Source organism: Mus caroli, chromosome 4 (assembly GCF_900094665.2).
Source record: "Mus caroli chromosome 4, CAROLI_EIJ_v1.1, whole genome shotgun sequence".
Lineage (NCBI taxonomy): Eukaryota > Metazoa > Chordata > Mammalia > Rodentia > Muridae > Mus > Mus caroli.
In genome coordinates, this window is record NC_034573.1 from 51,525,512 (window position 1) to 51,539,974 (window position 14,463).

The 14,463-nt window shown below is 40.6% G+C and overlaps 1 protein-coding gene across 1 annotated transcript in view; it reads right to left on the reverse strand.

The window, feature by feature from the left end:
- Svep1 (sushi, von Willebrand factor type A, EGF and pentraxin domain containing 1) overlaps positions 1-14,463 on the reverse strand; it is a 167,566-nt gene that overhangs the window by 58,657 nt on the left and 94,446 nt on the right. Inside the window, exons 18-24 of the mRNA XM_021160495.2 lie at positions 12,400-12,561; positions 9,314-9,475; positions 8,612-8,703; positions 7,390-7,486; positions 5,618-5,731; positions 1,080-1,193; positions 269-470 (exon numbers count right to left, since the gene is read on the reverse strand). Of these exons, the coding sequence (XP_021016154.1) occupies positions 269-470; positions 1,080-1,193; positions 5,618-5,731; positions 7,390-7,486; positions 8,612-8,703; positions 9,314-9,475; positions 12,400-12,561 (943 nt within the window). The remainder of the gene's footprint in view (positions 1-268; positions 471-1,079; positions 1,194-5,617; positions 5,732-7,389; positions 7,487-8,611; positions 8,704-9,313; positions 9,476-12,399; positions 12,562-14,463) is intronic.

Sequence of the window (14,463 nt, forward strand, 5' to 3'; positions counted from 1 at the left end):
CACACACACACACACACACACACACACACACACACACACACACCACACACACACACACACACACACCAAACAAGAACAACAGAATCTCTATAGGCTCACATCTAGGCCTTAGCCCTGCCTTCCTGCAAGAGGTGGTGAGACTCTACGGAGCCATTTTTTGAGTCAGTAGGTGAGGATATCTGACTTGGGGCTTTGCATTTAATTCCGACTCTACAGTGACTGCTCAGTCAAGGAAACAGAAAGTGAAACTCTAGACAGGGTCTTTTACCTGAAGCTGTTGGCGCCATCCTTACAAGTGGCTCCGTTTTGGCATGGCTGGCTGAGACACTCATCCACATTTTTTTCACACCGAGTACCCAAAAATCCGGGTGGGCATTTGCACGAGAACCCCCCAACTTGGTCTTTACAAACTGCGTTGTTTAAGCAGGGGCTCGACTGGCATTCATTGACGTCTGTTTCACAGTGTACACCTGGGGATGGGAGAGGATGAGAGAGAGTTGGGATGGGTCCCTCCAGAGGAAAACAAGCCACATGTGACTCCTTGGCAGAACCACTGCCACTAAACCTGCTCTAGATGCAGCTTGTTGCATCTAGATGACTCGCAGTTTGCTGAGTCGTTTCTGGATTCTGCAGTTTCAATCCTTAGCTCACTTTATCTTTCTTCTACACTATGCTTAGCAATGGACGTGGAGCTAAAATAACGTTCGAAAGGATGATAAATTTAGTTCTTTTTTTTTCTTGGGTTTTTTTTTTTTTTTGGCCTCATGTATTTCCTTCCCTAGCATTTTTCCCCTCGCAGACTTATTCCCTAACAATTAAGTACATATTTCTTTAACCATATTTCTCTCATCAGTTTGTAAAATATATTATTTTGCATCATTTACATTCATTTTATGAATGTCATTTACGTGACTTATCTCCAACAGTATGCTCATAAACTCCAAATATACTATTTAGATATTATATTCATTTAGATATTGTACTATATAACATAATATCTAGATGATACATTAATTAGTCAATACAGTAATCTCTATTTACAGAACTTTAGAGAAAGGAAAGAAACGCAAACGTCTTACCCATGTACCCTTTCACACAGGTACAGCGGTAGCTTGCCAAGCCGTCAGTGCAGGTTCCTTTATTTAAGCAAGGGCTGGAGCTACACTCATTTATATTTTCTTCACATATTTGACCTGAAAAAAATCATAGAGCCTTTGATCTGGAGAAATGTAACTTTTTTAAATGTATTTTTTTAAAAGCAAGTTGTTTAGAGTGAAAACAGGAATTGGAAATCATGGCAAATGAACTCGTAAAGTTTCGAATCTCTCTCTCTCTCTCTCTCTCTCTCTCTCTCTCTCTCTTTTGTTTTTCAATACAGAGTTTCTGTGTATAGCCCTGGCTGTCCTGGAACTCACTCTGTAAACCAGGCTGGCCTCGAACTCAGAAATCCACCTGCCTCTGCCTCCCGAGTGCTGGGATTAAAGGTGTGCACTACCACTGCCCAGCAAAATATTTCTCTTTAATCTTTGAATTTCAAAAGAAGAAAAAGTTTACCCAGAGATGTAACATATTTGGCATACACTGAGAAATGACGCCTATGTCTTCCTGATCACGTGTGTGTATGTGTGTGTGTGTGTGTGTGTGTGTATTTAAACTTAGTTTTATTTTATATGCATTGGTGTTTTGCCTGTATGCATGTCTGAGTAAGGGTGTCAGATCTGGAATTACAGACAGTTGTGAGCTGCCATATGGGTGCTGGGAATTAAACCTGGGTCCTCTGGAAGAGCATCAGTGCTCTTAACCACTGAGCCATCTCTCCAGGCCCTCTGACCATGTTTTTAAGAATGTGTGATCATACTTAAAGTTGTTTTCTCACATTATCTGTTCAACAGTTATCATTCTTTGTTGTGCATTCCTTCTGAAGTTAAGCTGTAATGGCACAAAATTGACAAAAAGTACTGGAGAAAATACTGAATAAAGAAAATAACTTATTTTGTTCTGGAAGTCCAGGAAACAGTAGCCAAACTTCTGTGCAGAACAGAGACCAGGTCTGTGCTATTACCAAGCACAGGTCAGAAATAAGCCAGAGTGGCAAAACTTTCAAATTCAAGTAATGTTTGAAGAGTACAGTATGCTTAAATCCAAGGCACACATGGAATTGCACGACACACGTATAGTAGCATATATATCCTACCACAAACTACACTAAAGAGAAAATTTATCAATAAAAGATTGTGAGGATGGCAATTCTAACAAACCTATGAACTCATACTGACTTAATAAGCACTGTTCTATTACTATTGATTGTCAACCTTGCCACGCTCTCTGGTCGAGTAAGCTTGACAGGCTGAGGCTTGAAAGCTACTCACGAGGCAAAAGAGTTTCACAGAAACTTGCTCCTGGAGTCTGGCGTTCTCTCTAACCCATACATTAATTTTCCATTCCCGAGTTAGTCTAGTGTATGGATCCACGTGCTCTCTTTTAGTATTATCCTATTATAAGTGCCTTTTAAGATTGAATTCTGACATAGCTAAAGCCAGTGTTCCAACAGTCCTAGAACGTTCTTGAGCAAGACCATAGGCTTGTAATTCAGTAAGAATGTTGCTATTCACTGACATTCAGAATAGCCTCTGTTACTACACTATCACTTTGAATAAAAGCTAAGTCACTCCCTTACACAGGAATTTACCATCACTAAGGAAGAAGGAAGTTTCAGACCAAAGGAGAAATCAGAATAGATACTTAGAACTATAGCGGAGTTATACCAATACACACGTATTTACAATGGCCTAAGGGGAAGGTGGACTATACAATAGACTAAAATAGGAACTATGGCAAGGGCACGAAGCCCTTGACCCTGGCTTCTAAGATTAAGTGAATCTTAGGTGGAGCCCTTGTTAATCCCAGTTGTTAACAATGAATTCTATCCCAGGTGGTTCCTGTTAGACCTTCTGTGTTTGCATTCCTCTGTTTTATGTAAGAATCCAGTAACCTCTTTGTAGCTTGCGAGTGTGTCACCCAACTTCCTTATTGTCTTCTGTATAAAAAGTCTGATGCTTGATTTGACAAATTACATTCAGATTCTACACAACCTCTCCTGTGTGCATCTGTCTGTCTTTCATCCCATCTGACGCTTTGCCCACCAGCGACTAGAGACCCATTCCACGAAGACAAAGGGGCCCAGAGGGTCTGCGGCACAACCTAATAAACCCAGAGTCACCCGGAATGGTGGGACCTCTACTAAAGAGTTGCCTCAAGTATACTGGCCTATGGTCAGGTCTGAAAGACATTGTCATTCCTGAAGATTGATGATTGAAGATTGCCCAGCCTACCATGGGCAGCACCATCCCTAGGCAAGTGGGTCTGGGCTCTATAGGAAAGCCATCTGAACATGAGCCAGAGCACAAAGCCAGCAAGCAGAGCACCCTTCTGTCTCTGAGTTGCTGCTTTGAGTTCTTCCTCTGACTTCCTTCAGTGATGGACTGTGATCTGGTGTTAATTCAAATAAACCCTTCCTTGCCAGATTGTTTGTCAATGTGTTTTTTCACAGCAAGGAAAATCAAACTATAATGAGTATTTTCTTTTCAATAGCTATTTACAAAAACATAAGCAGCCCAGTATACTGCACACCTAATAAATGTATACTATTCAGAAGCTTGGGTCTCATTTTCTCCTAGTACATGTCTCCTAGTACATGTCATTCTGTCTAAAGACTTCTCTGTTTCAAACCTGTGTTCTCTTTTCTATATATTATACTGTACCTCATGCACACTTTTTTATACACACTCAAAGATTTGTATAAGAAAAAGTCCTAAAGATTGAAAGTGGCTCCCAAGTTTTAAGTAGAGAACTGTATGCGGAGATGCATCATCTTTCCGCTGCTTATGGAAATGCAGCCATAACGACAAGGCAGTGAGCAAGGAGAGGAAGTGTGGGAAATAAAATAGATATGGCTAGGCATCCGGCAGTGGGACCACCTGGGTTCACATGCCGAACACACATGTCCTCAGTGCAGGCAGCAGGTGTGCAGACCTGCAGTCCCACAGTCAGAACCTGAGCATGTCTACCTCTCGGCAGTTACATGGGACACAGCCCCTGAAGTAAACCACACACTTTAATTTGTGCTCATTAAACAAAAGGTTATCTCTTTTCCTGTAAAAGATGAATAGGCATACACTGCATCTGCCTGATTGCCGGCTGGAGGGAACTTCAGAGCTATTTTCAGTCTTTAGGACTTTTTCTTATACAAATCTTGGAATGTATATAAACACAAGGGTACAGTATAACACATGGAAAGGCAAATGAGCAAGGCTGAATATTAGGGGATGGTAAAGGCCTGAATGCAGGCCAGGGGCACGAGTTATGAAAGAGGATAAAAACATAATTGTTTTTCTGTTCTAATTCTGTCATGGATTTTTGATAAGTGCATAAATATCTATTTGACAGTAAAAGTGTAAAATCCAATGTGACAGTCCAGGCTTTAGCATCACTATTCAAATTTCACAGAAGTTCATTGAGATGTATAGACTTTGGGTCTGGTTAATTTAGTCTAATGTTTTTTCAATTTGCAAGTTTTTTGAATGAAAAGTTTATAAATTAAAAAAAATCTTTGAATTAGACTTCTAGAAAACCTATAATTATATTGTATGAATTCAGTGTGCCTCTGCATAAGACTAGGGCTAACATCATGCCATGGATCCCAAATGAACAAAACAGAAGTGGTTTCAAAGGATTGCCACCATACATTATGTTAAAAATTTTTATTTCACTATGAAAATTGTTTTTTGGTGATAAAATACTTAAAATATAGTCCTGTCAAATGTTTAAAAGGATTTTAAAAGACTTACTAAATACAGAATATAATATTGATGCTTGAATTAAAATAGTTATTTAAGTATAATTTAGTATAACATTTCATGCGTTAGGTATAGAGATAACTTGTTAATATGGTCTCCACTGCTTTCATAACACTACTATGAGGTTGTTACTACTTCTAAGGACATAAATCACCTTCTATTTCATGAGAATCCATTATCAATACTAGAATCATTATAGTGGAATTTAACGTGGGAACTGATAATCAGGTTGATGTTTCTAAACTATTTTGGAGGGAGGATACTTGGACGTGGCAATTCTCTCACTTAAAACACAACACACACACACATATATATGCATATATATGCAGGTATATATATGTGTATATAAATATATATATATATATATACCCTCAAGTTAAAGAGAAAAGCAGGACAAAAGTGACTGTTTCATAATAACAATCACACACACACACACACACACACACACACACACACAGAGTTCAAAATCTTAGTAAGGTACCAGTGAAGAGCTATGGAAGGACCTGTTTACCACGAGAAAAGAAAATGTCTCCTCTAACTTCCTGTTCTTCCTTTTCCGCACCTGACACTCAGAGGGTCACAAATTGCAGATGAAGAGAGAACCAGGCCTGCCCATTTTGTAAACCACAAGCAATTTAAAACTGACAAATTGATACTTTGTTCTCCTCACATAACAATATAATAAACACTTTTCAAATGTACGTAAGTGATGCAAGACAAGACTAGGTTTATATTGCAAAGCCATGAGCCACGCCCCTTACCTGAATAGCCCAATGAACATTCGCAAGTGAATCCCCCAACTTGGTCTCTACAAATTCCACCATTGAGGCAAGGCAGCGAGCTGCATTCATCAATATCTGTTTCACACTTTAAGCCTAAAATGTAAATCAAACACTAAGTGATAAGTCAAAGGAAGGGAGTAATAAACTCTGGTGATCATTTGAAAGTAATGATCTCCATAATCTAGGCGTGTAAGGGAGAGCTGGCATCCAGCTGTGTTTAATGAAGGAACTACATCTTCCCATATAGACTTAAGATACCTTAGAACACTCCATGTGAAACAGAAAAGCACCTTAAATCCTTAAGAGAATGTAGAGGCAAACTTATAATTATAAATTGGAGCCACAAATTATAATTAATCATAAGGTTAAAATAAACCCACAAAAGTACATAGAATTGCTACTAAGGTCACTTGGCTCAAAGGGTGGGGTGGGGTCAAGTTTTGCTAAATCTGAGCTCATAAAGTAGGTGCCCTGCAATGGGACATCATCTTTCCATAGGATGCACACAAGTTTGCTGGGCCAGCTCTATCAAAATCCCTCTCTGCTGGCTGGACTCAGATACTAGCATCAGCATCAGCATCACCTCAAGACAAAAGAGAAATGCCATATTTCAAGCCTTCCAAATAGTTATGGTACACTAATGTATGAGTAGTGGTATTTATATGCTTTCTTTAAATGGCCACTCACGTGTAGAATCCTCGGAAATCACCCATCCTTCCATCCATCCATCCATCCATCCATCCATCCATCCATCCCCTCCCCTGTTCTCCTCTTCCTTCTCCCCCTCCCCTCTACTTCTTCTCTTCCTCTTCCCCTTCTTCCTTCTTATTTAAATAGGATCTCACCATGTATCCCTGGCTGGCCTGGAACTCACTTTGTAGACTAAGCTGGCTTTGAACTTAGAGAGATCCCCTTGACTCTGCCTCCCAAATGCCGGGATAACAGGCATGTACCATGAACATGGCAAGTTCTATATTTCCTATGAAATGTCAGCACATTTTTTTTAAAAAAGAAAGCACACCCAAGATCCAATTGTGGTAACTGGAATGTCTATATTCTTGCTAGTGTTAGATGTCTTTTGTTTCCAAATTTCCTTTGGCCTATTTCTTTTTGGTGAATTCTACTTAAATATAATTTTCCATGAAAAACTTTCAGAGTTTGTCACATAACTTTTTCATTTGAAGCAAAAGACATATTAAAAAAAAAGAGATTATTTTTTAATTAATTGTAATTTTAAGATATAGTTTATTTTCTCCTAAAATTGTTTCTGGACACATTTGCAATGTGAACCAAACTACAAGTAAACATAACTCTTAGAGCCTCTAGTCCAAAGCCCAGGTGTTCTGAAGTTAGAAACAAAGTATAGATCTCATGGGTGAAGAAGAACTTCACAGCTGAGTAACAAGGAGAGAAACTAGGAATTTGTTTTAAAATGTTTGTGCTGGACAAAGTTGAACATCATGAGTTTAATTTGTGTTAGAACAAAACTTTAAATAGGACTCCCAGACTATTCCACTTAACGCCCCAGTTATAGTGTTAACTTCATAATGAAGTTTTCCCCCACTTTCCCTCCAAACTGTACAAAGAAGACTGTTAGATACGCATGCCTTTTATCTTGTTCAGCCCGATATTTCCTCTCATTAGCATTGTCTGGTGTCTCACATGGTTTGCGTTTAGCATCACAAAGTCTGATTCGCTACACGTGCCAATTTCACATGAAACATGATAAAATTAGTATTCTTTTATGGTACCTGTGTATCCAGGTGGGCAGAGACAGACATAACCACGCCCAAGCTGTTGGCAGGTCCCGCTGTTGTGGCAGGGGTTTAAGAAGCATTCGTGAAAGACCTACCAGGGGCAGAAAAGACATGTGTTACAGGGAAGCACTCAGGTCATTTCAGAGCATTCCTACTGAGGAGCTAGAAGGTTGCCACTGTGCATCCAGGTGAGTTCATTCAAGCTATTGGGGTCACTGCTGTATCATAGCAGCCTGCATGGGAATAAATGATGATTCTACAGTGAGGTAAACAGATGCAGTGTTCCTACGTGTAAGTTGCATGTTAGAATCCCTTAGAGATGATTTTGAAATATATGACCTTCAGGGATTAACCAAGGCCAGTTACTATAGAGCCTCAGTGTGAAGTCCATTATTTAAAAGTAGCCAGTGGACTCCGTCATGCCATGCTTTGGAGGGTCCTACAGCTCTCTGTATCCAGCCAGCTCACTTTCCAGCAGCTTACTATGGTAGACTGTGGGAAGATGACAGAAGAAATACAGTATCATTGGCTTTAAAACCATCAAATGGCAAAGGTCTCAAGTAGGATGAATTAAGAGTAATGACAGAATCGACCCAAGATATCTGACATAGCATCTTAAAAAATAAAACAAAACTGGAAAGCAGGCCTGGGAATATTCTCTTTGGCAGGGCACCTACCTGCCATTGTGAGTCTGTCAGTTCAATTCCCAGGACCACGCACACATACACACACATGCACTCTCAAGCACACTCACATGCACACGCACAGAGGGAACAATTGGCTTATTTATATTCCTGAGTGACAAAACTTAATTCTTCACGTGTTATCCCAAGGAACAATTTCTTTGGTCATAAAAATATATAAATAATTTTGAAATAAAAGCTGAATTATCTTCAACCTCTATTTTAAAAAAAAGCCTTTGGTAAACCAACCCCTGACCCCCTTTTCCAGCAATGGGTCGATTAGGGATCAAAGCCTCCCACATGTACATAGTGCTGAGCAGGCATTTCTGGGAAAATAATTCCAAATTTTGATACTAAGAACATCTAAAGCTGTATTTTTAAAAATTCTTATTAAGAATCATAATGAAATATTCCTTCACAATATTCATAATCTGATTAATGTTTCAAGCCCATCTATTCTGTGATACATAGAACGGCAAATTATTTTTCAAGCATCCCATCCAAGAAATGTTCTGTGTAGGAAGCAGACTTGCCTGACTGCTGACTTCGTACTTGTTCTGGGTATGTCCAGGGGCCACGAGGGGCACTATGCTTTCTTCTGCTGCTGAGAAAGTAGAGCTAAAACCTAGCAAGGCAAACGGGCAGAATGTCAGCGTGTGGTAGGTATCGCCCATAATTAAACTCTCTCGAGATACTCTGGGTAAGATCTGGTTGCAGAGTGAGTCAAGCCATACATATTTTGTTTCAGTAATATTACACAGGAAAACACAGTCACAGGAGGCATGTCATTCCATCCTAGGCTCTGGGGGAGAAGTATTAATTACCAAGTGCAATGTTTCCAAAATAATTCTTCTAGTCTTGTCATCTAGAGGACCTTAGTCATCTGGTAAGATGGCATACTGAGTAACGGCACTTGCCGACAAGCGTGACCATCTCAGTTAGATCCTAGCACACACGTGGTAGCGGCTGTAAAGTATGTGAATTCCTCCACATTGTTTTCCTGCCACATGAGAGTTGTGGCACGTGCATGCATGCATGCATGCGTGAGTGAGCACACACAGGTACGACATACATAAATAAATGTAATAAAATTGTTTTAAAAGATCACAGAAGAATGAATTAATAAGCCCAGATACCAGAATCTACCTTAATGGTGATGTTGAGAGCAGAAGGAACCAGAGAGGCAAATACAGGTAAGATTCAACATGGGGTTTGTAGATGAAGGCTGAACTTACTTGAGCAATCTGTGATGGACGTGGCGCCAGTGATGGTTGTAGTTCCATAAAAGGGACAAGCGAGGCAGAAGGACTTCCCTGCATTGGGTTGGTAATAGTCTCGAGGGCAAGGGTAGCAGGGTGTTAGCCCGGAACGGGAGAATTCTCCTACCGGGCAGGGCACTGGGAAGAAAAGAAATCATTTGTGTGCATGGAATTACACATTACATTTAAAATAAGCTCCCTAGACTTCAGTTTCGAGAAAGTTACTGAAACACTTGTGTCAGCTCTTTAGATTTGGAAAAGGAAGTCCCAGACACCTAATTAAATCAGCCAACCAATGTATACGATGAGAAATGCTGCGTCTATATTTATATATGCAGCAGACAGGCTCATATTTTCATATCAGTACTCTTTAGTACATAATACAAAGCTAAACATACATAGTATAAACATGCCTTAATGTTCTGATCATGAGGAAAGAATGTAGAAACCTCACTTAATACTAATATTAATAGGAAGGCCAAATTTGAAACAGTGTACTGAGATAACCAGGGGGAATTATTACCTTGCAAGTATCATTTATAGATGGTGTTAAGGAGAACAAATGTAGCCATGGATCTCAATAAATTTGGCCTTTACATAAGTTTACAGGACACTTGATAATACTGTATTATAAACCAATGGCATAGATTTCAGGAACCTTTCCCATGGAACAAAGTATAATAATGTAAGATGGTGTGATGTGTAAGCTTGTTTGACTTCAGTGAGCACATAGGTATGGGATCGACATGCCATAGGCCATGCCTGCTAAATGTATACAAATAAATAGATGAACAAGTTAATATGTTTCCAAAGCTAGTGCCAGAGGTCACTAATTCCCCCTCAGTTCCCATTTTAACATCCTCTTGAAGGGTCAGAGTGAGAGATGGTATAATTCTGGTCCTCTCAAAATGTAAGATAAACTCAGCAAACAACCACAGCAAAACCAAACAAAAAACCTGAACAACACATCTATAAACAAATCAATGTAAACGAAAGGAAATCAACAACAACAAAAAAGATAGATTGAAGGAAGGAAGGGAGATGAAAACTAAGAGAAAGTATGTGAAGGTCCATTTTTATAAATCATATATACTTCAATTTAAAGTACAACAGTGTTGGTCCCAACCTACAGAAGATGCTGAGCTAGTCCCGGTTCTCCTCATGGTGAACTGAGTGTGGCTAACTATGGTGGGAATACGAGGAGGTGTGGGGGCGTTTACCAGAATTCTGCCACATTCTGGGAATTAGAACTGCTTAATTGCAAAGCTAATGTTGAACAAACCTCAAGGCTTGCTTAGAAGACTGGAAGAAAAGTCAAATATGAATTCAGTTCCCTATAAAACATTCCAATTGCTTTGTGGTCAGAGGAAGTTGGGGCACAGGCCGAATTATTTTACTGCAGACTTTCTTTCAAAATTAGCTCACATAGTGGCAAAACCAGAGAGTACTTAGCAGATCCATCCCAAGCATATTGTGAGGCTTTTCTTTATCTGACACTGAAGTGAAACATAAAACAAAACTGGAGGTTGCTTTGACGCAACAGGCAAGGTTTGTACACTTCAACCGCCGTTTAGAAAAATTCTCTTCTCAAAGCTTTGGTAAAACCGTAGGTTGATGAACACTACTCAAGGAATCTGTTAAGTCTAAAACATTTATCTCCCATATGAGGATTCCATTAGCTCAGATTCAGCTCTAGACACACCCCACCCTCGGTCACAAGTAAACTCCGTTCTTGGCCAGTTCCCAGGAATCTTGGTCTCTTTATGTCTATAGCTGTGTATGGAGATGTGTGCTTGCCTCGCTGTGTAGCCTGGAGAGCAGGGCTAGAAGGAGGCTGGCTCTTAGGAACATGACCCCTCCAATAAGAAAACAACTTTTTACTCTCTGGCTGTAAACCTTAAGTTTTAAATAAAAGTATCAAGAATGAGAGGACTCACACTTTTAAATGTCATCACGTACACCTGCTCTTCTAGCTACCCTCTGTTACTTCAGAGGCAGTTGACCAACCATTTACTCTAAATACAGCTCCACTGGCTTTACAGAGAAACAAATTTGGAGTTTCTAGCAACAGGTTGAATGTGTGTGTGTGCGTGTGTGTGCATGTGTGTGTGTGTTTATATGTGTGTTCATGAGTGTGTGTATGTTTATGTGTGTGTACACTGTTATTATGATGCATTTGTGTATGTGTTCATGTGTATGTAGACATTTGAGTGTGTTTGTGTGTATATATGTGTGTATATGTTCATGTGTGTGTATACCTGTGTGTGTGGGAGGCTGCAAAAGGTCAACTTTGGGTGTCTTCCTCTATCACTCTTCATGTTATTGTTTAAAACAGGATCTCTCACTGAACCTGGGGCTCATGGATAGACAAGATTGGTTGGTCAACAAGCCCCAGAGTCCTCCTGTTCCTGCCCCCACCCCCACTGCTGGGAATACATGTGTGCTGCCGTGCCTGGCTTCTCACATGGGTGCTGTTGATCTGAACTTAGGTCCCATGCTTGTACAGCAAGCCTGTAGTAACTCGGCCATCTCTGCAACCCATATCATCCATCAATTTTGACTGTCAACTCTGGCTTTGAGACAGTGTGAACTTTTTATCTTCTTGTTTGCTTACATTTTCAGGAATTTCTGGTTGGGTAACTATAGTCAGCTAGGGTGGTCGAGATATTCAAAGTGGAATGCTGACCTTTTCATTTCTGTTTAAACCAGTAGCTGCCACAGTGTGATCCCGGAAATTGTAAAGGTTGGCATTCCAGAATACTAGGTAGAAATGCACATTTACCCAGTGCATGAATACCCCAGGGACAGAACCCATAAACCTGCACGTCTGTGGTACCATGCAACCTCATGCTTATTACAGAAGTCTTGGGCTATATACAGAGACTCTGTTGTTTATACTGAAGTGCTGACCAGCTGGAAACAAGGAACTCCCCAAGAAAAGACAGTTATTTACATTCTTTGCATACTGTGGACATTCGGCTTTGTTAAAAGCACCCCGTTCCTCCATGCAGAGGACTTAGCATATGTAAATAAATATAAGCATCTAAAACATGGGTGATAACCTCCACAAGCAGAGATGTCCACGGCTCCTCTTTTCACCGTTGTGGTGGTTTCTGGGCATAGGAGGCAGCTCCGGGATCCAAATTCGGGTTGATAAGTACCCAGTGGACACGATTCGCAGGTCTCCAGCCCACTGGAAGAGTAGGTGCCTTGCTTACACTGAGCTGAGAAGAAACGTACCATGCAATGAGCAACAGGATGAAGCTGTTTAAAATTAGTTGGGTGCAGGGTAGGGCTTCTCCAGTCTAAGGCAGGACAGAAAAGGAAACACAAATGCTTCCTCTATAGCTAGTGACACAAGGTTTTGTATACCACTAAGTTTTAGACATATGCCCAATTCCTTCCATCGCTGCTTATCAGAGTTTTAACCACATAGAGTGTTTAGTAGTCTTTAAACAAAGCTCAAAATAGACACCACAGTGACCCACTATCTTCAAAGCAAGTTGTGCACTGGGAGAGCTGTGTGAAGAGGGACAGGAAGGGAAACTCAGATTGGCCTCCATCCATCTAAACACAGCAGTGCACATCTCTAGGGAGGACAGATTCTTCTACTGCCTCCTCCAACAGCTTCATTGACCCACTGTCTTTTCCTTCAGTGTCTCCAACAGACTCTAGTTGTCAGCATTGCTAACAGTTCTGGGGCATTTCCAATCACCCAGCACCTCCTAGAATTTATATTTATCAATAAACACGAACAACTGCCTTCAGATCCATAGCATGGAGGAGAAATTTCAAACAGTTAGGTGTGTCTCCTGTTAACCTTCATTATGAAAGAAAACATTTCCACCAGAGACTTGTGTTGTGAAGAACAGGAGAAATGTGGAAAACGCTGCACTTCCTAGAGGCAAGAATTTATTCAACTGTGTCCACTGGGATTCATTTCCAAGTCAATAGATTACTGATCACATCATATCAAACACTATTCTAACAGTATTTGTTAGATGCTGTCTACATCTAATTTGATTTCGAAGTGCCACGAACGTCCTTCTGTCCTTCCTACTAATTAGTGTGAGATTCATGAGAAAGTTTCAGGCTAGTTAATGAATGTGGATTGAAGTTTGTCTGAGAGAAGGGTGGGCATGTAGCAAGGCACAGTTCCAAGCAGAGAGAAATGATTTTTCTGGACCAGGGAAACATTCACTTAGTGCTTTATAACTATAAGAAAGGATGTGAAGAATTGCTTTTAGCACTGCTCTTATTTCATCTATTTTTAGACTGATGAATTGAGACAGGGCTAAGAACCCTCTACCCCAGTAAGTCTCAGCCTCCCTAATGCTGCGACCCTTTAATATAGTTCCTCATGTTGTGGTGAACCCAACCATAAACTTAATTTTGTTGCTACCTTATAGCTGCAATGTTGCTACTGTTAAGAATTGTAATGTAAAAATCTGATACGTAGGATATCTGATGTGTGGCCCCTATTGAAGGGTCCTTTGATCCCCAAAGGGGTTTGGATCCACAGGTTGAGAACTGCTGCTCTACTGCAAAGCATGGAAGTCAGCATACTGGATATTTTTTAGTGTTGTTTTGCTTTTGAGACAAGACTTCTCTGTGTAGCCCTGTTTGTTTCGGAACTCCCTCTATAGACCAGGTTGGCATCGAACTCATAGATCTGCCTGCCTCTGCCTCCCAAATGCTGGGATTAAAGTTGTACACCACCACATGTGGCCGCATACTGAATATTTTAACCTAAAGGGATGTGAAAGCACTGTAGAAGCAGGCAGGCCTCTCTGAAACTCCCTATTTCTCTTTCTCACAGTAGATCTTGAGACCATAAGAGACCTGTTCATTCTGCTCTCCAGAGGAAAGGGGCACTCTTGCCTCTGAAGACACTAGGACCCAGGGAGAACAGACAAACAGGCTCTGGCAACACCCTCTTACTCTTTGTCCCTTTGTACTTCTACACAGCCACTCACCTCATCATCAAGCTCAGCATCACACACACACACATACACACACACCATACACACACACACACCACATACACACCACACACACACACACACACCACATACACACACACCACACACACACACACCACATACACACACACTACACACACACAC